This window comes from Coffea eugenioides, chromosome 8 (genome assembly GCF_003713205.1).
Source record: "Coffea eugenioides isolate CCC68of chromosome 8, Ceug_1.0, whole genome shotgun sequence".
Lineage (NCBI taxonomy): Eukaryota > Viridiplantae > Streptophyta > Magnoliopsida > Gentianales > Rubiaceae > Coffea > Coffea eugenioides.
The window spans coordinates 13764684-13790773 of record NC_040042.1 but is presented as its reverse complement, the minus strand read 5'-3'; the positions used below and the strand labels follow the sequence as shown (position 1 = coordinate 13790773).

The 26090-nt window shown below is 33.9% G+C and overlaps 1 protein-coding gene across 1 annotated transcript; it reads right to left on the bottom strand.

The window, feature by feature from the left end:
- Window positions 1-535: 535 nt before the first annotated feature.
- Window positions 536-22734, bottom strand: LOC113779853 (nudix hydrolase 3). Its single transcript, XM_027325599.1, has 21 exons — window positions 22600-22734; window positions 21427-21606; window positions 20138-20215; window positions 18430-18526; window positions 15337-15470; window positions 13966-14047; window positions 12586-12672; window positions 10657-10763; window positions 9363-9534; window positions 8965-9206; window positions 8774-8855; window positions 6605-6670; window positions 5726-5803; window positions 5532-5627; window positions 4005-4111; window positions 3692-3860; window positions 3123-3206; window positions 1993-2087; window positions 1709-1799; window positions 1465-1611; window positions 536-905 (listed from the first exon to the last, which is right to left on the bottom strand). Exons 1-21 carry the CDS (start codon window positions 22695-22697, stop codon window positions 837-839), a joined length of 2361 nt encoding a protein of 786 aa, XP_027181400.1. The 5' UTR covers window positions 22698-22734; the 3' UTR covers window positions 536-836.
- Window positions 22735-26090: the final 3356 nt, after the last annotated feature.

Here is a 26090-nt window from a genome sequence, read left to right as displayed (position 1 = left end):
CAAACCTTAATCTTAAGAGAGGTTTATATAATTTTACAAATTTTAGGGAATGCTAGTGAAATTGTTAGAGACCTCAGGGAAGGTTTCTGAAATTATCTCAATAAATAAACAAACTAATTTTGAATATATTTGCTTTAATTATCCTTATTTATAAAGGCATAATCAAATCAGGGCGAGGAGGGGCAACTGCCGCCCGCTGCTCCCCTCACAAAATTTTTTAAAGCCTTGTATTGCGTATAGATATCTTGAACTTTCTAATTAAACCGCACCATTTCCCTCCGAAGTTTTATCTATTTCCCGTACTTTTCTATGTATAATCTTCCATAATAAACCATTTCTTAGTCTCGTATTTCATATGATTAGCAAAATGTAAAAGATAGCTACTACTTACTAGCAATAAAATAGAAGCACGTATTTATTTCTTCAAAAAAAAAAAAAAAGCATAGAATTGTGAGTACATATTTATTTAGAAGAAACAAAAGCAATTATGTACGAGTATGAAATGAGAGGTTTAGAATATTTTGGCTAACAGTTTTTTTGGTCTATTTTGTAGTCAAAACAAAACGATAGTACCAAAAACACCAGTCGATGGGCACAAGAATTTATATATAATCTCTACTATAATAAAACAGGAGCAGGGGTTTGAATCGTTTGATTTGCTACCAACTAATGAACTCAAAATAATGACTTCAATAAATATAACCAAAAAATTTTACAAATATTTTTCTTATTAATTGCCCACGCATTGGTGTGTGCCTTGCACACTAGCATATATAAGGCCGGAGCGCTCTCACAGGCATTTTATTCCAATGAAACAATGAAGTAAAACTGGAAACTCAATCTTCAGCAAATTTCTGCAAAATTTCGTCAGCTATGGGGAATTCAGGAATTATATCCACTGGCACCTGAAAAATTGCAGAGAAGCAAGCATGAGATACACAATTTTTTAACATTACAAGTTTAAGGCTTTTCCCAGGCACAGGAGGATAAATGTATCTATAAAGGAAGTGAGCCTGCTATAAAAACTCTGCAATTACCATCCACCCCCTAGATTGAAAGCACTTTCGCGGAAAAAGATTTATGCTTTTGCACACCAAAAAAAAAAAAAAAAAATGAAAACCAGGTGCACCCAAAGTTAAAACTTTATGAAAATCCACTTCCTACTGAGAATGTCAACTATACCAACCTTTAAATCACCTTACTATCCCCACTAAAGCACACGGTGCAAAAACATCCAAACAAAGCTTAAACCATGTCATGTGTGCTTGAAGTAATTTATCATTGACAGCATACAGAAAAGGCAGGAAAAATTTGAGAGGATAATCATTCTTGATCCGGCAAGTGGATTCTTACTCCTCACATGGAAAGGACTGAGCAAAGATGGAAATCTATGTAGCAATTCTTTAAAGCTTTCTACTTCTATGCCAAACTGCAAAACCTTATTAGTAGTAAGCATATTTATACCTGAACGAGTTCCAACTTTCTCAATGCATCTTTAAGTGGCTGTGTCATCACACTGTATTTTTGAAGAATTATTCTGGCCATGTTTTTGTCACCTCTTGCTTGAATGGTAAGAATCTCTCTGCTTAAGCTCTCAACTACACCTTCAACCTTTTCAGAGACCAAAAAAAAAAAAAAGAGAAACTTTCCTGAATTAGTTCAACTACAATGAAGCAGTTCTTGGCAAGGAGTCTTTAGAAGTCCATACCTTGTCAAAATTAACAGAGAATGTTTCATCAGGATGCAAAACAATTGCGCCATTTTCAAACAGATAGTTGAACTGCAGTGCCTGCCCTTTCCTGATCAGATCAGCAGGAAGTGCAAAATATTGCAATTAGTCATTAGACAGTGGATCATTAACATATAACGTCAATTTCAAAAGAAATTCCAATTAGGAAAAAAGAACAGAAAATCAAAAGTAGAGAATGATGCTGCAGCGGTGAAAAAGAAAAACATGGATAACAGATCAATGTGGGGAATTGAACAGCTTACCCATGAGCTTCCCCCAATCCAAAACGTACGGAGCGAAAACACCCAGCTAGGAAGGAAACATACATGGATTTGACCAAACTCTTTGGAAGCAATTCCTGGTGAGCAATATTGAGAAAATCATAGACATTGAAGACATGGCATCCACAGTGCACAATACATGATAAAAATGTGCATCATACTGAACTTGGACTATCCTAGACAATTAAATATATGGGAATAGCTGTACAACATCATTCACCATTAGACCTCTAAGAACACTCAAGAGAAGTTCATAAGCGCCAATCAAGTAGGAAAGGACTCAGAATAACGTCAATTTGAATTTGTCTGTGAGGTCCAATCAAGACTACATATTCTTCACAATGATGGGCATAGTGGACCATACAGATGTTGGTGCAGCAATCATCCTCGTATTTATAGAAGTCATTTTAGCACTGACAGACTTGCATAAATTTTCTAAACTCACTAGAATGCCATAGGGAAGGCATGAACTAAGCTGACTTATGTTCAAGATATTAGAAATTCATGTTATCATATACGGAGAAAAGCAAACATGTCCATTTGTGTCCTGCCATCAACTCATTAAATTGACATTCCCATGATAGCAGTCAAAGATGAGGTTTTAAAAAATAAATGAAACGGAACACAAGCTCGTAAACGTGCATTATCCTTTGGAATGTCAAAATTTTAAAATCACAATGTTTTGAAGCTTTGACAATAGATGTCAGAGAGTAACCATTAACTACTTCACCTATACTATAAACATAGGGAAGGTAGTGTTGCTGTTGATGGCCCATTTCCATTTTTCTTAAAGAGTTATGAGACTTCAATTTAAACTCTGAGTAGATCAACGTGTAAATGTACCTAATAAGGAAAAAGAAAAGAAGATAGTGAAATATTATACATGTAACCAACTGATTTGCAGAGTTGTTTGGCAAATGTTTTTAACCTATGAAGAACAAAAAAGAAAAAAAAATAACAAACTGAAAATTTAACACCGATCTCCGGCAAACTCAACTGTAATGTAAGCCTGTAGGCTACATAGAACAAAGTAGAATACAACAGTCATAGAGAAAGTACCAATTAACATCTGATGAATTACTTCTTTTTAGGTCATGATATGAATTACTTACCTTGTCAATTAAAAATTTTAGGGCCCAAAGACCAACAATATCTGCTTTTGCTTCTTCCAATGCCGAATGAAGTTCTTGTAGCTCCTGTATTGAACAGATATGAAGGATGTTACCAACTCTTCTTTTCTATTTTGTTGTGTCTTAGGAGCCATTTTCACTCCAAATATGTTATCGAGGATAAAAAATATCAGAAAAAAGGAAATTGAGGAAAGGAAAAAGAAAAGAAGACAACATGTCCTTCTTCAGTTAAAATCTTCAAGTATAACACAGATTGTCCTGCATGTTACTAAAAATATTTTTCTACGTGTAATTTGTCTCTAAACAAGTCTGATTCAGTAGAATAAGTATCTTTTGAAGGGCATTAAGAATATACTTAGACTACAGTATTTGCGTATTGTAAAATGTGTAAGCTAGACTCTTTTATGCAGGCCTCCTTTACAAGAGAAAAACACAGGTTATTATAATATTAATATATATATATATATATATATATTCTTCAACATTGCACACGAAAGGAACAACAGAATAGAGTCCATGATTGGTAGTATCATGGAGTGTATGAAACTAACCAGTCTAACTGTAGACTGCTTTCCATTTGGAAGTTTTATTGTGTGAGGTCCAATTCCATGGCAACATTCATGGCAAATTGTATGAGTGAAGAAAGAGTCAAAGTCTACAAATTCCCGTTGTTCCTTTGAAATACATACATCAGCTATTGGCCGAAGAATAAGCTTGAACCTGTTTAAGGGAAGCAGGTTAAAAGCTTAACAAATTGCATAGTTGAAATGCCTTTCAAAGCCAATGAAGAACATATATGCAAAGACATCTAATTAATTATTAGAGAACTTTAAAATGTTCCTATTTTTAGATAAAAAACCTAACTTTGCCTCAGAGACATTCTTGAGCATGACCATGGATGTCCCTCGATCATTTACAATGCGCTCATCATTTGGAAGATTAAATGCAACAGTCTGGGGGCCCTTCACATCCTGCCAAAAGTAAAAATAACAATGATCAAGATATTTTTGGTGCTTTATTTTTCTAAAAGTTGAACAAAGCAAGTTTTCAACTACAGGAATAATCTAGAAACATCAACACACCTTCAAGGTGATCTTGATTTTGCAATTACAAAAAAATGCCAGGAGTCAAGTAGAAAAATCACTAAAACTAGAGGAGCAACCCTATGGACTTCAGTATTAGTTAAGCATTTAAATGCAACATGATTCCACATATTCGGCCTAGTTCAACAATAAGTTAGTTGCAGAATTGGGTACCTGTTCATTTTTATTGATAACTTTAATTAGCAAAAAACTTATGCCATTTAACATTGCTTTGGTCCGGAAAGGTGTTTCTTCAGCTGTTATAAATGAATTTCTTCACAGGGACGACAAATAGTTTTATGGTTTACTGAACGAAGATGGTTAATCGTAACAGAGTTTCATATCACTGTGAAATTTGATATATTTAGTCTCCTACAAAAGGAAAGCCAACAACTTCAAAGGAGGGAAGGATGATACTCTTAAGAATTTGTCAGACGCAACATCGTTAACAGGTACATTAACCGTGAAGAATTGATTAGAATAGCATTCTGTTCATTTACCTTGAATATTATCAGAGCATGCACAGGTGGACTTTTAAGCCCAGCACTGGCACAGAGAGGAAACCTTGAATTTCTGTTTACTTTGGTTAGTGGAGAAAACATGTACAACCTACTCCCTCCGTCCCAATAAGTTTGACACTCTTCGGAAACCGTGTTTTTTTATCAACAGTCACTTAACTTTGCTTGGTTTCCTTTCATATCCCTATTTGTAACCAGTTTACGATGAAAGAATGAATGCAATTGTGGGGCCCTTAATTGCTTTTGTAATCTATTGATAACCATTTGAAGTGTGTGTAGCTTCACGCTCTAGAGTTATCATAGTTTCGTGCAAAGGACGCTCCGCTATTTTAGCAATCTCGGTAAAGATGGGATGTATCATTTGGGACCCACAATAATTATTAAAACCTCTCCTGACCATGTGAACAAAGGGCAATGCTTGGAAAGACACTAAATTTATTTATCCATTTTTAGTAAGATGACATAATTTTGGGACGGACCGAAAAGGAAAGTATGACACTTTTAATGGGATGGAGGGAGTATTTGATTATTTCGACCTCTCAGAATGAGTCCTATCAGTCAGGAAAACATCATCGTGTTTCATTCACTCCCAAAGTCAATAAACAGGAATCTCTCATTTTTAGTCTGAATGCTATTTGCACTTAGGATTCTGATCTGATAGAAGATAATTATTACCTAAAAATATGCTCTGAAGATCTTTTTCCATTTGTATAAAAGAGGAATTGGCTTCCATAATAATCACTATGAGCATTTATATACAGAATGGTTAACTATAGACCCTTAAAACTTACGCCAGAGTTATAAAGCAGCTGGATGACTCGAATAGGGGCAGCAATCACATCCTCTGACTTGTAAACATCGTCCATTGGAAGGTTTTTCTCTAAGAACTAGTCAATAAAAATTTGTGATAAGAAGACAGTAAAGGAGGTGGCAGAAAAAGCAAGGAACCAATGCTTGACAGAGGAAAACGTAAAATCAAGAAAACCTGTAACTGATCACCAAAGAGTTTAACTTGTTCTGTAGCTTTATCATCTCGAACTCCAATAAATGCCTCAAATGTTGCCTGAAGAGACTCAAAATGAGCTACAAGAACAAGGAAAGGAAAAAATGCACTTTTGGTACCAATTGCATACATTCTGAGTGGTACAAACCAGTGTTTAAATGTTGGGTTGTGTGTTTCACTATTAACCTAAGGTCAGATAGACAATCTATTCTGCTGCTCCTACAAAAGATGCTTGGATAATAATCAATTTCAGATACGCATGCTACTATCGAAAAATATGGAAAGCATATCCAAGATTCAAGTTGCATTTATCTGCAGATGCAGAAGATCAAGAGGATGGCAGGTAATACTTCCAGTTTTCTCCAAGAATGTTTCCAAGAAAATGTGGAAAAGAAAATACTATTTTACATGTATTGACAATGCATTTCAGCTTTCCACTCATCTACTTCTGCGATTACATGTTTTAGCAGTAAAATAGTATCCATTATTCAAATGCTGTAAGTGTGGCCAGAGGCTGGCTGGGTCTTAGATGTCCAGAGAACCAAACAACAATGAACGTAATACTCTTTTAAGTAATAAATAAGCCTATTTCTCAGGACATGGTTTGTACTAAAAGTGATCGGCAGGAACAGGTTCCAAAGAACCAAAGACTATTCTCAAAATGTTCTTGTGGATGGTAACCACTAAGTGGATTACAGTGATGTCATATGGAGAGTCCCTTCAAAGATTCAAAAGCAGCCAAACACAAGTGTGTAGCACCATATTTATAAATACAAACATAAACAAGTTATGCGTTCCAACCCAATACCCAATAAAGAAAGAATATAAGCAAGCAGAGGCAAAATGACATCCATGAAGTACCTTGTATCCAAAAAGTCCATCTTCATAAGTCTCGTATGGACCAATTGTAACATCCAATTTTGAGTCCTTGAATAAACATAGCATGCAGACATGTGAGCTTCTTGATGACAAATAAAATCGATGCAAAAGACAATTTTATAATAGATGCTCTAAACCCCACACTTCTAGAGCAGAGAAATTCTGCAGTTACTATGATTTTTTTCATAGTCTCATTATAATTAACTGTTCTGTGTCCTTTGTTTCTTCCACTGTGTCAGATTACACATCCCCCCCAGAAGTCCAAAAGAACTAACCCTTGGTCCAACTATCCTGCATGTGCTCTTGACATATCATTATGACTAGATAAGCATCCATGCTAAATTCCTCAGACTCTCTAGCTCACACTCCCAAAATATTAAAACACTGAAGACAAGCTAAGACAATTCACGAATGCTTGCTATTTTAAGTACAACCAATGTATCAACACCAAATCTCCTACCAACTAAAGGTGGATATTTAAGAAAACAGAATAAGGATGCTGTCTGAGGATCTAATGTGCAGAAGAACGCGATGCTAACATTAAATCATTTTTATGATGTTGATGCCAAAGTTAAATAAATGAAATTGAAATTTCAGGATAACAGGGAGTGAATTCTGTGGTTAAGTCGAACACAGACATGCACAAGAAAATGTTATGAGAGGAACTAACAAGGAGACAAATGTGATGACAATGCTGAGTCATACTCGTGAGTTTGACATAATCTTAAATAAAAGAAATTGAAAATTTCAGGATTACAGGGAGAGAGGGCTGTTATTAAATCAAACACAGTCAGTTTCAAGAAACAAGAAACCCATAAAATATGAATTCCTCTTAAGCACCCATTTTCACCAGATTGCTTCAATCGCTAAGTATTTAAATATTTCACTTATTTCATATTTATTTTCTAATAAACGAGGAAATTTTCTGGATGGAATTTTTCCATGGATTACAGTTATTCCACTGGAACCAAACCAACAGGTATAGCATGATAAGTTATAGAACAAGAAATGTTTAGCTTTCTTCCATATATTGTGTCAACATATTCAAGGTGAACTTCCCAAGAATGTATTACAAGTAGTCTGGATTTATCTACTTCCTCAACTCTGTAGATAAACCTATGGATCAACTCATCATCTAACGTTCTGAGAAAATCAGTTTAATTTTGAACCTTAGCAGTTTACTTGAAACGAAGTCTGTTAATTGAAAGAACAGTACGCTAGTCAGCACAAACAAATAAAAAAAAAGTATATGATCAAAAAAACAAGCACCTATTTATCTTCATTCATTTACATCTATATGAAAGTGCAACAACTACTAATGGGTCCAGATCGAAGATCACATAAATGATATATAACATAAAATCCAACTTTCATCAATAGAGTCTCTAAAAATTAATTTGTCTGTAAGTAATTGTTTATCCCCATTGTGTTTCAGTTTCACATAAGCACTCCTGTTGAAGTCATGTAAAAAAAATTAAACATCCTTTTAAGTTTCGATTTTGTCTTGGGGTTTGGATATAAAAATCAGAACTAATTGACAGTGCGTATCATTCAGTCAGACTTACATCCATAATAAGATTTAGATTATTAATTCAAACACAAAGGTCAAATATGTGAAGTGATTTATTCCTTTATAAATAACATACAAAATCAACAAGTCATAACCATTATAATCCAAAATTCAACTGTCTTTTTTCTTCTATATTATATATCTAATCAACTTCAAGATACGAAAACTCAAAAGAAGAAGCCTTCTAATGGATAGTGATGCGTCTCTTAATTGTTTTACTCATTTCTTTAGAGGAGTGGCTGGTATGTCCTCCTAAAATATGGTACTCCAACACTAAACTTGGGAAAAGTATTCTCTCATAAGTTTACTCGTTGGTGGCAGAGGATGTCACCAAAATTGTAAGGGAAATTTGACAAAAGTAAATCCATAAAACCTGATAGCAGTATTCTATTCACACTGATAGAACTTCAATATCCTTTAAATATCAGCAGTCTAGAATAGGTCAATCAGAATGTTCCCGACTGCAAGTAGTTAGTCATAGTAGGAAACTAACTAGAAACTCTTACAAAGGTAAATAGGGTTGATGTGCCGCACATCTAATTTACAGAGCACGAAATGATTGGCAATTACAGAATACTAACCAACTCCATCCAGGCAATATCTGAGTCATAGTAGTCATTTGAAAGGAAGGCATCAGCCTTTCCATGTAGAAGCCTCTTCAGACTGCACCAGCGAATTTGGTAATATGAACATCAGTAGTTGCAGTTGTCTACAATTTCTCTCTAAGAAATCACAGAAATCAAAAAATAAAAATATAAAAAGGGAACCATACGTAGGTGAGCTAGCCAAATCTCCCGCTTTTTGCAACAGGTCAGCAGCTTTTCCAAGCAAGGACTTGTACTCTTTGGAGTAAGGGACAATATAAAGATCATGAGCATAATTGGTGCCAACCACTACATCAAGAGACTCAGCTTTATCCAGAAAAATTTCACTATGCCATTTTATAACATTGAAAAAGCCAATTGCTTCCTTTTTCTGATCCTCTGAGAGACTGTTCTTCCACAATTCAAATTCCTAAGGCATGATAATATTTTGAACATTCAATTAAACAAATCAATGAAGAGCACGTTACACTGCTGAAGGTAGGTCATCCAAGTGAAGCAGTTGGACTCAGTGCAACATGTGCAACCACCTTTTTTTGGGTCAAACAAAAATGTTCTCACTCCATACCTTTTTGTCCATATCTGGGGGGTAGAAATTTGCACCAGGTGGTTTCACAACAGGAAATGCTGTTCTATACTGGAGGCCTTTCCACCCTGCTACTGGCTTTGTAGCTTCAGGAAGCAGCTTAATAGCAGAGTCGGCAGTTGTCAAAAATGCCTTATTTTCATCAAGACAAGACCTGCAAGCACCAAAATATATTAGTCATCCAACAAATCAATTTTAAAACTATAACAGCAGTAAATATGTGTTAAAAAGACACTAGTTATGATATTTAGTTATTCATCCTAATGAGTTCCATAACTAAAGCAATTGAAACATGGATATTGTGCCAAAAGCCAGCCAGGAAAATTTAATGAGTTACTGATGGTGGCAAAAGAACACACCCACAGAAACAGCAAGTCGATGCAAGCTACAAATCCAACTAAAACCAGAAGTTACTTGGGCACCCAGAGATCTTTGCATCCAAGACGTAGAGTATTAAGGGAGGTGTTTGAGTTAATGCTGACGTTCATGTCATAACAGTGATGATTATGGAATCCTCTATAAAATACAGAAGTAAAGACAGCTAGACTATGTAAAAGGGAAGGGAAAGAAGATCACAAATTAAATATAACTTTCAGCATACCAGAAAGAATGTCTATATAGCTTGTATATGGAACTTAAGCTCGATTAAGGACCAGTTTTGAGATAGCAAAAGCACTAGTTGGACAAGTTCCGGGTTTGGAGCCTGACTTTATTACATTTGGGATAACTAAACAGGCCCATGGCAAGCTGGATAAGCTGGTGTATCTTCTCAGTTGGTCTACAAGGCCTACAAACTTGATTGACTGATCATCTTGCATGGAAAGATTTCTCATTGTTGTCCACATGATCTCGCATTTGGACCAATTAAATCAAATTCACCAACATATTAAGTCAATTCAATTCCACATTGAATATTTAAATATTCTTAGGGGTATAATGAGTTGGTGATGCATTAATGAGGTAATAAGCATTGTTAGTTTGCATACATGAGGTTTCCCCTTGCAAAGGCCATTAAAGTGTTGGTGATCTAGATGGTCTTTTAGGCATTTGAGAAACAATTCCAGGAAAGCAAGGGTGAAGCTTTTGTTATAGGGGGAGATTGGGAAGGACACTTAAATGGGAAGGTAACATTCATGATGCAGCAGGATTTCTAGGTCTCAGAGAATTTGTGAATTGAATATTAACTTGATAGCTTTCCTGTACATACGGACGTGAAGAGAATCTAACAAAACAAACAGGAGTATGTACAAAGAGAGTTACACGGCAAGACACATACCATGGAGATTTATTAACTTGATAATAATTCCACTTCAACTTGTCCAACTGACTTTTGTTAGCGTGTTCCTTTAGCCAATTTCTCAAGGATGGGTTGCTGTACCAAACCTGTTTATGAAGCAAAAGAAGGAAGAGGAAAAGAACAAAATTCCAAGTAAGAGTCATACAAAAGTAGAAACAAATTAAGACAGAGGACCGATTCTCTAAGCACATCTTTACCATACATTTGATTTAAACTGATCAACTTTGCAATGCTCATTCCAAGATAAAAACAACAAGAGGCCCAACAGGTGAGTGGGCAATAAAAGAACTGACAAATAATGTACTCTTTTGTTGATCCCAAATATCTTCCACAAGTTATACCACAGTACTTAAGCTGTTCATGTTAATGTCTTCAAGTAAATTCATTACATACTGATCAGACAAACTATAATGCGCTCTTTTGTTGATCCTAAATATCATCCACCATTTATACCAGAGTACTCAAGCTGTTCATGTTAATGTCTTTGAGATTCTTTAACGAATACAATAACTAACTCTTTACTAAAGTGACATCGAGTTGATTTATGAAGAAAAAGAGAAACATGATACTTCCAGCCAAAAAAATATTTTTTTTTTTGGAGAAAAGGTAAAATTTAATTGAAGGCACCAAGGAAGTGCAACATCTTATAGAAGCAAACCAATGTACAATGACACATATGTGCTTGGCCAAAAAAATCAGTAAATGATAGGCAATCTCTTGGATAGTATTTATGAAGCAAAAGCTGATGGCTGTCGGAGAAAAACATTTTCAATTGTTCTATTGTTTATGAGTCTCCTTGAAAACCCTGTTTTTCCTAACTCTAAAAAATGACCAAAAAAATGCACGAAGGTGAAGTAATTTGTGCACCAGGTAAGGATAACTAACATTTGGGAATAAAACGTGTTCAACAAAAACACACTATACAAGTCTAAATTGCTCCAAAATGTTTTGGTTTTAGTTCCTAAATCTTTTCAATTAGCTTCATGCAAAAGCTATTGACAATATAAAGCATTATGGTAGAAAGTAAAAGGAATTATAACCTTTTATCTTAGGTTTCTTAACTAGTTGTGGACAACCTTCTATGATAGGTTACTAAAAGTGAGCAATTTAATTCCATCCAATATGAACGCTGAAAAATAGCTAATAATTAAACTATGGATAACTTGGTTTACACATTGGAAACAGAGAATGTGAGCATCTAGTGCAAACCAACTCGACTTTACTTGAATATGACTCCGACTTCCATCAAGCATTTTGAGCTCAATCTGCATTAGTGAAGTCAAGCTGACTTCCATTTAAACTCAAGCCAGATGCTTGGGAGAATGGTACCCATAATCTGAATGCTCTGGCCACTCCACTCATGTTGTGCTCTTTCCCTCAATTTCTATTCCTATAAGTCTATAACTTAAGACTATAAACTCAGACCTAACTCACAGAGAAACTTGAATATTTTAAAGTAAATTTTAGATAATCTCCTACTTCACAGACAGAGGAATACACTCAAGAAGATATAAAAAGATGGCACAAATTGATGAAAAAGTGAGGATGACAGGGTCAAGCAAAAGATGAGTCAAATAAAGCTAATGTGTAGCATTTTTCAAATCTTTATCATTTTGCAAGGAACCATCATAATCTATTTCCATGTTGAAAATTGACCAGAATAAGTACATAAGTGCTTATGAATCTTTTTCAGAGGAACTAGTTCAATTAAAAATCAAAATCAGCACTGATATACTTGGTAATCTTTTCATAGAGAACCCAATCCCAACCTCCTCTTTTCCTGGTGAAGCCTTGAAAGCAATAGTCGAAAAGAATGCCAAAACTTTTGAATGCAAATATTTGTCATGTAACATTACTACATAAGACACTGGCATAAATAACAGCCATCTAAAGCTTTTTCTTCCCAACCTGAAGACAAAAAATGTCATCCATGATGGCTGCAGCCTTAATCAGTAATGCTAGAGCTTCTTTATCTGCACTTGTAAGGCCCGTCAACTGTACAAGAACAAAGAGAATACAATGTCACCAGTAAGTTTCTTTTTCACCTTTGAGATAAATACATTAAATAAGGTTTCCTGGTACCACAATCATGGCATTGTGCATATCATGAGGAAAAAAGAGTTCTGAGTAAAGCAACAAATAATGCACCATATCAGTAGAAACTGACGAAAAAGCTAAACTTGAAAAAGTTCAAGTAGGTCTAATAAAAAAAAGCATTATGCACTAATATATAGGTGTTGTCTTTGGAGCTAACTTTTTTTCAGTTCAGCTCAATTGAGGTCCATCTTTTATGTGATAATGCACAAAAGAAGATAAATGACCATTTCTCTGTCATGTTCATAATTCAAGCTCTGACAATCTCTCTTACTACTTGTGCCCAGAAGTAACATATCCAAAATTCAAGGGCCATCAGGATGAAAAAAATAGAACGACAAATTAATGCTTTGCCAACTGAGATTACCACCTTGACAAAAATCAATCACACGAGAGAATCAGACCGCTGAGAATGGTGGCAACTTTGTCTTTGTTGAGCTGAAAATGAACATAGTATCAATTTACATTGTTGTGTCTAATCTATAAGATTTTGGGAAACTAGATGTCATTTGTTTGAATACAATTCATCTCTGGTGACAAGCAACTATAAAATTGTTTCATTCTTACAAGTATTTATTCCTCGAAAATTCATATTTAGAAATTAGAACACACCAAGGAGCTGACAACATCCTCAAATAAACAATAGAGAATGGAAAAAAAAAGAAAAAAAATACACGATAGTCCTTTTCCAATTAAAAGAGGAAACGAGTCAAAATCACATTATCATAAAGATGGGACTCATTCATCTACATAAACCAGACCTGGTCAACATGATTACTGAAGGATTTTTTCTGAATCTGTATGGCCATTCCTTGACTAGTGGAAAGAGTTTTGGCATCAAAGCACCTATTCTTAGTTGCTTCAAGAATATATTTGGATAGTTGAAAATATCATACATCTGTAGTCACAACACATGTGCAACTATAGTATAAAGAGAGAGAAATTAACTTCATTCAACAAGAACTTAATTCCATTGCACTTATAAAGGTCAAGCCTGGACATCACCACAACAAACAGATAGCTCATTCATTAAAATATGCTTCAGTTTTCCTGATTTTTTCATCCTCTAAAAGACAGACAAAACAAGGTGCACAATTAACAGACTGGAAATGAAAAATAACTTAAAATCCACTTAAATCTCACCTAGATATTGAATCTGTATCAATAAAAAAAAAGTTAAGGGAAAAAAAGGACCTCTGCACTGAGGGAGATCTGAGCATAACGACTGAGCTGCTTTTCTAGTGTCAAACTCCGAGATTCCAGATTTTCTCTGTACCTACAAATATTCCAACAGGTCATGTTTGCAAAAGTAACCCATTGAATATTCAAAGCTCAACAGTAAATGAGCATTCTGAAATGCAGAAATGCTCTAATACAATTCCAAATATTTTTGTATTGGCAAACATATGTTTTATATTAGATTATGACAAGGCCGATGAGGCCTTGATCTAGCAGCTAAGGTTGAGGCCTCAGGATGTAGAGGCATTGGGTCAAATCCCCCCATCCCCTCCCCACTTCTTAAATCCCACTCCTCCCCTGCAGGGAAAAGTTAAAAAAAAATGAGAGAAGTTGCTTTTATTTTGCACAATGACCAAGCTGCATTTCTACTGTCAAACTCCACCCTTCCAGATTTTCTCTGTACCTAGACAGTACCCCAACAGCTTATAAATATAAAAAGAATCCTTGGGAAATATAAAGCCCCGCAGAGGAAACTAGTGTTCCCAAATGTAGTAATGGTGTAAAAAGTTTCCAAATATTTTTGTGTAGGCAAAACTAATGCTTTATTTTAGACTATAACCATGAGACAGCAACATATATTTTAAATTTAAAAGAGAAGGAAATATTGGCACGTCCACTCTTTCAACAGGCACATTACAAGGATTTTGAATATAGACATACAAATGCACATTTATACATCAAAGTGCAAATATACATGTATCTATGTATACATGCATATATAACCATCTTAATTTTCACGTTTCTTACCATAATACAATGAGAATAACACATTCTTAACTTAATACATTGAGAAGCTAAACAAACTATTATCATAAAAACAGAAAGGATCGAAAATTTTTACTTGACGAAATCATCCTTACTCTTTATGAGTAACAAAACTAAATGGTTTCTTTGTGGATTCTATGGCTTTACGAGTATATTCTATAAATTCTGATTTCAAGTAGTTTTATTTCTTTTAGAAATAAAACGTTCTTATTCAATTTAAATCTTTGCACAAGGGTATTATATACTGTATGCACAGACAAATAAAAGTTGAAATGCTTATAACAAGATTAGAGAGCCAATATCGCCATCTGTTTAAAAGACAAGAAAAATCTAGACAGTACCTTTTACAAGCAGAATAACAGAATATTGAAGAGTGAAAATGAAATCATTGAGCAAACAATTCTCAAAAGGTCAAAACAAGTAGCAGAAGAAGCATACTTATATCCAAACAAAAGAAACAGGAAAGGAAAAACAAGAAGTGCAATTATATGTCATTTATCTTTTCAGCATGCTTAAGCAAAATGCTGCCTGTTATTCAACTGGAAACTATTAGATGCATACCTTTCACTAATTATTTCAAAGACTTGATGATATCCACCATTTACATCATATGGCACATAGTCAGGGTCTTCTTTAGCAAGCAAATCTCTGTATTCCTCCACAGAGAGATATTTCACAGCTGAAACTTCTGATTCCTACAATGAACAATGAGACATTCTCTATTAGTGGTAGAGCTGCATGAATGAGTCAATACATATGAAATAGAAGTGAAAAAGCATGGACACATATTCACCATTTAAAGGAAACAGTGATCATGATAATTAATGTTACTGAAGATAAAACCTAACCGCAGATGTGTGTGTGTGTGTGTGTGTGAGAGAGAGAGAGAGAGAGAGAGAGAGAGAGTATGACAAGAATAGCAGAAACATTTCTGCATGCAATTCTTCCCCGCCCAACCCCACCTTCCTCTTGAATATTCCTTCGGTTTGAGCTATATATACAACTATAATGTCATCTAAATGTATCAAAAGGAATTACATAACTAAGGATCTTTTACTATGCTCCCCCTCAAGCTAAGAAAAGATGTTATTCATATTCAGCTTGTTTAACATCTCCTGAAACCTTATCCTAGGTAGCTCCTTAGTAGATATATCAGCAAGTTGAATCCTACTTGAATATTGGGGAAGCACAATAACCGTGATACAAGCCTTTCACAAATAAATGGCTTACTCAATCTGTTTGATCCAGTAATTTTGCACTAGGTTGTTTCACAATATAAAGAGCAGCTCTATTGCCAGAATAACAGTTTATTGACTGTTCAAAATTCATTTCAGTTCCTAAAGCAGAATTGTCTTCCAATCATTTCCAAACACCTTGCTACATGGCTCTATACTTCACCCTTGCAGTGGAATATGCAGAAATGCATAGCATATTATCTCCAGTTCACAAGGTCTCCCTACAAAAGTACATAATAGTTCTTTCCAAACACAACATCCCTAAGCTTCAGTATGTAGCTCCTGTTGATTATGAAATATTAAATCTCTCCCCTAGATAAGTTATAGAGTTATGAGTAGGTGAATAACTTGATGGTTAAAACCTCCGACTATGCATGAGTTGAGAAACTGCACCAATTGCAAATTCTACAATAGCCTTTTAACAGATACAAGTGCATGATAATAAATGACTATATCTGTAAGCATCAATGATTGTTACTGCATTAAACCAATTTAACTCTAAATGAAGCTATATTAGATTAATTGCAGCAGCTGGCCGAATTCCCTCCTATTCGAGAAATTAAGGGAATCTTACTTAATACAAATTAAAATGACATCTTCGACTTGCAACTTTGAACCCTTTAGATATACACCAGCAGCCTTTTTAATCTCAACTTCAACAGTGAGGCCTGTCCTCACGTCTTATTTGACTAAGACAATTCCTGTGACCATTGTATCACATCAATTATTAAGAGCAATCAGCTGTTGTTCTATAAGAAGAGCATGTCATGCATTTAACCGGATGGCAATTGTAGCTCTGCATAAACATTCCCACCATCCTCTAGGAGATTTCTTTAATCCATAATAGGACTTCTTTACATATACACACATTGCATGCCACCACATATCCAGCAGGAAGATCCATTCCACAAATAAGAAATGCCTTTAAATTGTACAAATGTAGCTCCTATTCAAAAAGCTTCCAAACAGAAAAACCAGATTATGGTTTAGTTTTGCTACTAAAATAAGCATCTCTTTGTAGTACTTGCTTCTGATTTTATCCTTTTGCAATCAGCCGCCATAGTTCTCCAGAGATGAGTTCTCATAACATGATGATGTACACCTACTTGCTTCCAACGTAGTTTGACCTTTGGCAGATCAACCCATTCCCAACTGCCATTTTTCCCTAAAAGTACTCCTCATCCATTGCTCCACATCATTTGACATCAACTTGCCTCTTATTAACTCGAAGGAGGTGATGCAAAGTAAAGGGTAACAAGGAGATGGTGGTCAATATAAATAAACAGGAAATTGGATGTTGAGAATACTTTTATAACACTTTTGCAGTTATCATCTGATGGGTCACAAAAACTATAAGATTTAGTTGTAGTAATTTAAAGGAGAAATATCAGCATAACCACCTAATAAACTTCTCAAGAAGATGTTGTCATTATCTAAAATTATCAGCAACCTGTTTCTTTTTTAGTAGATCAGCAATTATCTCATGTTAGTCTGAGTAGTAGGCAGTGTATAGTAAATTCTAATACTATAATTCTCCTTGAAACTACATGAAGGGGAATGGTGAGAATATCCTGATTCTGAAACACAACAGTAATCTAAGTTGATGATTTACACCAACAGACTCCTCCCCACCCATGGATGCTTAATGTACCTTCGGCTCATAAAATCTTGACTACCAAGATGCCTACCACGATACCCACCTTGCCATCATACACCATGTCACTTTTCCTATTTTTCACAAAAGAGCCTCAATTGACCAACCGAAAGGACTGCATGACCATCTCCATCTTTTGTTGCACTAAAATTGGTGAGAAGTGGCAGTACAAAGGCAGGGTTGTAATCTCCCACTTAAGCCTCAAATAGCCCGGGTGTTTTATTGATTTGAATTTCAACTCCACCGACAAATTTATGCCAAAGCAATTTTCAGTCATTTTCTACAATTATAAATCTTGCAACTAAATATTACTACAGAAAAACCATCAAAAAAGAAAATTCTATTGCACATGAAAAAAGTTCAATGTTGCGGGTGGCAAATACGTTCTTGAACTAATCCTCAACAAAAGCACAGTCAAGGTACATAAATTAGACTAATTTATTTTAAGAACTTTATATTACAGTGACTTCTATACTGTTAGAACATTCATGGTAGGGAACTTAAAACAACAGAACATGTAACAGAAAAAGCAACTCTAAGACCAAGACACAGATTACAAGGCACGGCACGACATAATTTATTACTGTGATTATGCGATGATTACATGTACAAGTCGAAATGTATTAAGTTGAGAACAAAAACAACACTTCCATCACAGTTATTTCACGTCAAAACGACAAAGATCAGATGAAAACTCATGTTTAGTTGTTCATAGCACTATTAAGCAGGGTAGAGAATAGTTAAAAGACAATGTCGGACTCTTACCTGAAGAGTAAAAGCCTCCAAAGGAATTGGATCCAATGTCGTAACCACATATACATCATTAAATTCGTTGTTAATGAATGTACCACCATTTATCACACTGCACAAAAAAGCGGTGAGAATTCATGGTTTCCAGTAATAGGACATGAATATTGTATCAAGAAAATATATCATCCAGCTAAAACAAATTCCAAGAAGCTGTAGTTAGGTACTGGAGACTATATTTCTATAGAATCTATAAAATAAGGAGAGTAACCTGAAATTACTTACGGTTGAAATGGGAACTACACCACCTCAAAAACACATTCTTTTGGCACAAAAAATAGTCAAACCTTTATTGTTATTCTCGTACATTTTTTAAACCATGGATATCAAAATAGTCAGATTATGTAGACCTGTAATGGATATAACTGAAAAAAAAAAAAAGAAGAAATCTGGGCCACGACATGGAAGTTACTATGTTAGCATAGACATAAGTCTCAGGACAATAACTTCCATATCTTTCACGAAGACGGACACTGAATAACAGATACAAGAAAGCCCCATTTCTGTCTTTTCCTTTTGGTCCTTGATTTTTCCCTCATTTTCTGTTTACCCCATTCCTTTTACCACGTACATTCCTTTCCTCTACTGATCCTAAAGTTACACATATCACATTCAGAGAATAATCAATCACAGAATAATAAATTATGCAAATGCAGATGTTTTAAGAACAAGAGCGTTTTTAATGGAATGAGGCTGGCATGGAAAAAGGCTTTTGCAGAAATAAACATGAAATGTGAAATGATTGACTTAAATTACTCATTACTAGTATGGAACATATAACAGGAGGATCCAAACATAATCACCACAAGCAGAGAAAAATATTCTGAACATTACTGGCAAGTTTTCATCTCATACTTATCTTAATTTCTGAAAAGAGGCACCTGTCTTTGTCAGATCATATATTAACACAATTAACAAAGATAGAACTTTTAGAAGCAAGTTTTCATCTCATACTTAATCTTTATTTCTGAATCTTTGTCAGATCATATATTAACACAATTAACAAAGATAGAACTTTTAGAAGCAGCAGGATGGGATGAAAATTAGAAAGGAAGAGCATCAATCGCCAAAAGGAAAAGAAATGAGAGGAAAAAAAATAGTTTTCCAGGAACCCTCATAACTAATAACTCAACAGAATGACATCAATATCTCTCTCATAAGCACGCTCAAGTAAAGATTAGGCTGAATTGTTGTGGTTCTTTATCCTGATATTGATAAAGAGAAGAACAAGATCCATTCAATTTCACAGGCTCCACAATCAGAAAAACTTCCTCAACATGTATAGAGTTACACCTCTCAGACATGTAAATAGGAGAACAGACTATGTACTTATGCTATACTTTACCTGGCAAATCCTAACTATGCCCTGAGCCAATCTTGTTTTTCATCTTTTTTCTCTCTTACATGTTTCTTCAAAACACCTTGTGTCTCAATTTACAAATGTATAACTTACCAACAGAAATTTCAAAATGAAATAATTTGAAATAAGACAAGTTACGGTAAGTCAAAATCAAATCTAGTGTCCATACTTTCAACCAAGAGAAGAGAATTCATACCGGAAAATTGCATAAATCTGGACACTGGATAAATTTCGATGATGCAAGAAAGACTTATTTGGATGAACAAAATAAGACTTAAGACTATCTAATAAGATGTTTGTGCTAACCACTCTTGAAGGAAAACAAAAATCAATTCAAAGGCGTCCTTTGGAAGTAGTATCCCAAGCTCTTCATGAAGCTCCCTCCTGAGGCAAGCAAAACTTCTATATCAAGCTGACGCCAACGGAAAAGAAATTTCAAACCAGAAGAGAAGAGTAAATAAAAAGGATCAGAAAAATCATATCAAAATCCTGGTCATTAAAAGAGTTAAATGCATGAAACACTTCATGCACTTACAAAATATGTAGGTGGTTATTACATACACATTTATAACTTGCCCATGCTCATGTGGTAAATAGTACAACCAGAAAATTCCCTATATTAAAATGAGGTCTAGTATGCTATATCATTTTTCTATACTACTAGAGACCGCAAGCATCTTTTGTATATAGCTTTCGAATGCAGCCCACTCAAACTTCAGCATAGGTATAGGGATAGAGTTGAATCACAGATAAATGCTCTCAAACAGTGCTAATCTGAAGTTGTTTGAAACAGGAGAAGAGGTTGGACAACCCACCAACTTTCAAATCCTACTATAAGGAAATAACTCAGTTTAAGAAACATCCACGATTGACTGTACATGCTTTGGCAGTCTTGTGTTTGGCCATTGGAGGAGTGCACTTAAAGCATTCCTGGTTGGAATTCTCCAATAAATTGTAATCTCTGTGGAAAAACAAGCTATAGATTCCAACCAAATTAGGCTTTAAACTTGTTCTCCTGAAATTTTTAACAGCTTTGCTGCTAATACAAAAATTCTCTAAAATAACACATTACCTAGTTGATTATTTTCTCATGTTTACTTTGATGTTGATCCTATAGCAACTTCTTTCTTTCATCAGATCTAAAATTAGCAGGTTACCCTCATACTCCAAAATGAAAAAACAAATGAATTAGTTATATTCCACATCAAGGACTTGAGCTGCAAATAACTAATGACTTAAAGTTGTCGAATAAGAACTCTACAAATGAATTAGTTATATTCCACATCAAGCACTTGAGCTGCAAATAACTTATGACTTAAAGTTGTCGAATGAGAACTCTAATTGTTTTATAAGATTTAATGGAACATCATGTAGGTTGTCAAACATGTCAATCAGAAAGTGGTGGATCCCAGACTCAGAGAATGAAAATGGGGAGTGACTATCTGGAATATAAAAGAGCCCATGTTAGGCCAGTTTTGTGCTAGTGTAGCAATAGAAACTCAGGGAAGCTTGCAGTGAACATAAATTTCAATAAGTAGAATGAGTATTGTGTGTAGGCGCATGTCTATAGCATGTATATAAATTCATTAACATACATTGCTGAGAATAGGGAAGAATCGCCAGCAGATATATGACCAGCACTAGATATATCCCACAACCCAGGCCATGAATCCTTACAGTCAGCACGTTGTTGAAGAAGTAATTCATGAGTACTCTCGGAATATATCCACACATGAACAGCTCCATGGTAGTCCCCGTCTCTATGAACATCTCCCCTATGCAAGTAACAAAACCTTAATCCCAAGACATCAGAAAAGAATTATAAACATTACAAATTCCTTGATCATTGTGTAAATTTAGACATCCTACTTCCTCTGTGCTTCCATTGGTAAATGCATGTATCTAAGAACCTCTTTGCGTACATATAGCCAGATAATGTGGAATAAGGATTTTGTTCAGTTGATTCAAATGTGATCATAACAAGCTTCTGACAATGCGAAAGCAGTCAAAATGCCACTAAACTCCATCAGTACCTAACCAATACATTCTCACACTCAGGTGATGTAACCTATAACATAAACTTTAATGGCATGTTCTGGAGGATTGATGAGATGTAATCCGCCCATATCATTCTACTACCACCAGCAATTCAAGTGCAAAAACTAACGGATATGAATAAATAAAATTTCAGATTTACACGGAAAAAGAAACATGGTATTGTTTCCTGACCCAGAACTTAAGCAATAACAAATATTAAGTGCTAGATAATCTAAGAATAACTGTCCACAAATTTCACAAGAACCCTGCTACATACACACAATTATGTCTCCCTCTTCTTTGGTGCTTATAGTAAAGCATCGACAAAACCATGTCGTTCAGGAAATTAAAACAACTTAAAATAGCCATCAAAGACCTCCCTTGTCAAATATATTATCTCCCACTTCAAAAAACCAAAGACTCCATCATTTCTGCCCCATCAGAAATCCAAATACAGGAATATATGTGGTAGAGTAAACAATAACAAAGTTAAAGTTACTCCAGCAATTAAACGCTAAGAACATCTAAAAAGTTTTCCTTTTTGGCACTATTCAGCAACTTTTATTACCATAATTTAAACAATTGCAATCAAAGTTTTCAATTGATTTTCTTATTGTTATTTCACTTTTCTGATCTGCGATTTCCACAAAAGCCAATAAGTTCATTGAATTCTTGATTTCTTAGGATTCTTCACTTCTTTGTTGATATGAAGAGAGGGAGGAATTAATCACCTGGGTTTTGAAATGCCAGTTTTCGCACGAGTTTTAGTGAGGACATCAAGGTACTCTTCTTGTTTGAGTACCTCATCTTCTGCTCCTGCTGCAGCCATTATTTCTTTCTTTTGTTTTCTTGGAAAACGAAAGCTCCAATTGAAAATGAAAGCTCACTAAAGTCCAACTTTGTGTTAAGGATACACGTTGATAAGAAACAAATTCGCTGCGGGAGAATTGCAGTTTTGGTGGCCTATGTATCAAATTAGTCCTTAATATTTTGATTAAAGTCACTTTAGTCCCCAAATTTTGTGATTTTAAGACAGATTTAGAGTAACTAACAGAAATGAAATAAATGATTAAAGATCAAGATCAACTGCTATTAGTCAACAACTTTGATTTTACACTTTTGGTCTCCAATGTTTTAATTTTAAATCATTATATTTCCCTAAATTTTAAATAGTGATATTAAATGTTTTAGCATTCATTGAGATGCAAATTAGAATGATATAACATTAAATGGGTGATAAGAATTCTAATTAAACTTCCTTTTCTTCTTATTTTTATTTTGTTCATGCTAATAATATATCAAATGGTTATTTTTTTATATAGTTAGTCTCAAATTTGCTATAATACATGTATATTATTGTTTGTCACTATTCATAATTAATTGATAATGAGTTTTATTATCTTTATTTCTAATAATAATTAAAACTTTATTAAATATCCCTTTAGATATAAGGAATGTATGCTTTTTGTAAACTAAGTTGATATGCTTTTTGTAAATTAAGTTGCTTTTTTTAACATTAATAAGTTATCAATTGAGTTTGAAATGAAGTCAGCATTTTATACACATTATATGAACCATTAAATGATTATCAAGGTACATAGATATTAAAATAAATGCTTTAAAACTACAATATTGAAATGTTAGAGTTTAAGTGGCAAGAAAGACAACAAAAAATAAAAGGTAATTTTCTTAAGAATTTTTAAAATTACTTCACATTGATACCCACCATCACTAGTTTTTATAAGTAAAATGGGTATCTACAAAAATTTAAAGTGCACGTGTACAAGGCACAACAATTTTTGTAGTAGTAACTATAATAAAATTAGATTATAGGGAGAAAATTTATGATAATAAACTTAGATTATGGGGAAAAAACTATAATAAACTTAGATTATTATTGATACTTTTACAAAAATTATTACATGTCTTGTGCACATAAGTCTCATATTCTTGTAGTTAGCCATTGTACTTATAAAAACTAGTGCACTTATAAAAACTAGTGATGATAAGTATCAATATGAAGTGATTTAAAAAATTGTTAAGAAATCTATCTTTTTTTTTCTTCTTTCTTGCCATAAAACTAAAAGTCCAATATTGTTTTAAAGCATTTATTTTAATATCTATGTACCTTGATAATCATTTAATAGTTCATATAATGTGTATAAAATGTCAACTTCATTTCAAACTCAATTGTAACCTATCAAAATTCCAATAAAAATATCAACTTAATTTACAAAAAGGATATATTTCTTATATTTTTAAAAGATAATTAATTAATTTTTAAATTATTATTAGAAAAATAAAACTTATTATGAATTAATTATTGTAAGAAATAATAATATAAACATATTATACTAAATTTGATACTAACTATGCAAAAGAAATAAACATATGATACATTATTAGAATGAATAAATAAAAAAGAAGAAAAAAAGTATAATTAGAATTTTTATTACCCATTTAACACTATTTCAGTCTAATTTACATCTCAATTCATGCTAAAATCCTTAATATCACTATTTAAAATTTAAAAAACTATATAATGATTCAAAATCAAAATATTGGGAACCAAATGTGCAAAGTCAAATTTTGTGACTAATGGCAATTTGATATTGCCGTTAGTCATTGTTCTATTTCTATTAATTGTCCTAAATCTGCATAAAATTACAAATTTTGAGGGTTAGATTTATTTTGAACGAAACATTAGGAACCAATTTGGCACACAAGCCAAATATCAGGGATTAGGACTATAATTCTCGCACATTTGGTTTGTATATAAAGTAGTCCTTATTGTTTTTAGGGTAAAATGCCAAAAACCCTTACGTGGTTTGCTGAATGTTCAATTTATCCCCTTTTGATTTGAAATTCTAAACTTTAACTCCCTGTGTTTTCAACTAAACCAAAAGTGAGACGGAAAATATCTAAACTAACAATTGAATGGAAAATGTCATAGTTGCCCTTGTATAAATGAATACATCAACAGAATGTTTCGTCATTTTGGCAATTCAAAGAATGGAGAGAGAGAGAGAGGGAGGGAGGGAGGGAGGGAGGTGAAGCTTTGGAGGAAACCGTAGGAAGACATAATGATAGCGAGATAATTTTGCATGTTATTTATTAATATTCTATCTTAATTTTGGCCAAATATTATGCTAATTGATGGATTTTGTTTATATTTGGTGTTTTGTGTTGTTATAGGACTTTAGAGTAGAAAATGACACTTCAAGTTAAATTTTTCAGAAGACTATTTGCTCCAAAACGTGCCCACGCCAGAGATTGAGAAGTTGAAAATTGGAGATGAGACCCGGAAATTATCTCTAAAATTTGGAATTATCTTTTGGATGTTTTGTTAAGAGCTTTTATTAGAATAGGGAACATGCTTAGTTAGTATTTTATTGGGTAAAAAACAAAAAAGCCCCCTGTGGTAAACCTAATACACAGAAAAGCCCTCCATGGTTTCAAAATATACAACACGATTTCTCATACTTTGAACTAAATTGTAAAGGTGACGGAATCCGTTAAAGTTAACGGAAATGGACAAAATGACCAAAATACCCTGATATAATTAAGCAAAAGACAGCTCAAAAAAATCATTTGTTTTATTCTCTAAATAGAGAGAATTGAGGGTTAAGGGGTAGAATAGGTATATTTGATAAAAATTAAGTATAAAATTTTTTTTTTAGGTTCCAATAAGTCATTTCCGTTAAATTTAACGGATTCCGTCACCTTTACAATTTAGTTCAAAGCATGAGGTATCGTATTGTATATTTTGAAACCATAGGGGGCTTTTCTGTGTATTAGACTTACCACAGGGGGCTTTTTTATTTTTTACCCTATTTTATTTTCGGATAAGTTAGTTTCAGATGAGTTTTTGAAGTTGATTAGGAGAGGAAACAAATCAACTTACAGTTGGAAACGTTTTCTTGATAGGCTCCTTGGTGACTTGATAAAAGGAAGGAGACTAGTAGTTCATTGGGCTTCTTTTCCGTCTTTTCAAATAACATTTAGTAGGTTTCTTTCTGTTTTACAAGTTTTACAAAAACAAGACTTGTAGAAAGACTTTCATGGAGATTTGTGGCTACGTTTTCTTCATGGAGCAGAGCTAAATTTATGTCTAGTTGAAGAGTAATCAAGGCACGGTTTCATGATCAATTGTGAGATCTTTTAATTTTTTATGTGCTTAATTTTATATGTCATGAGTATTTAATTATTTCCTGTATTTCAC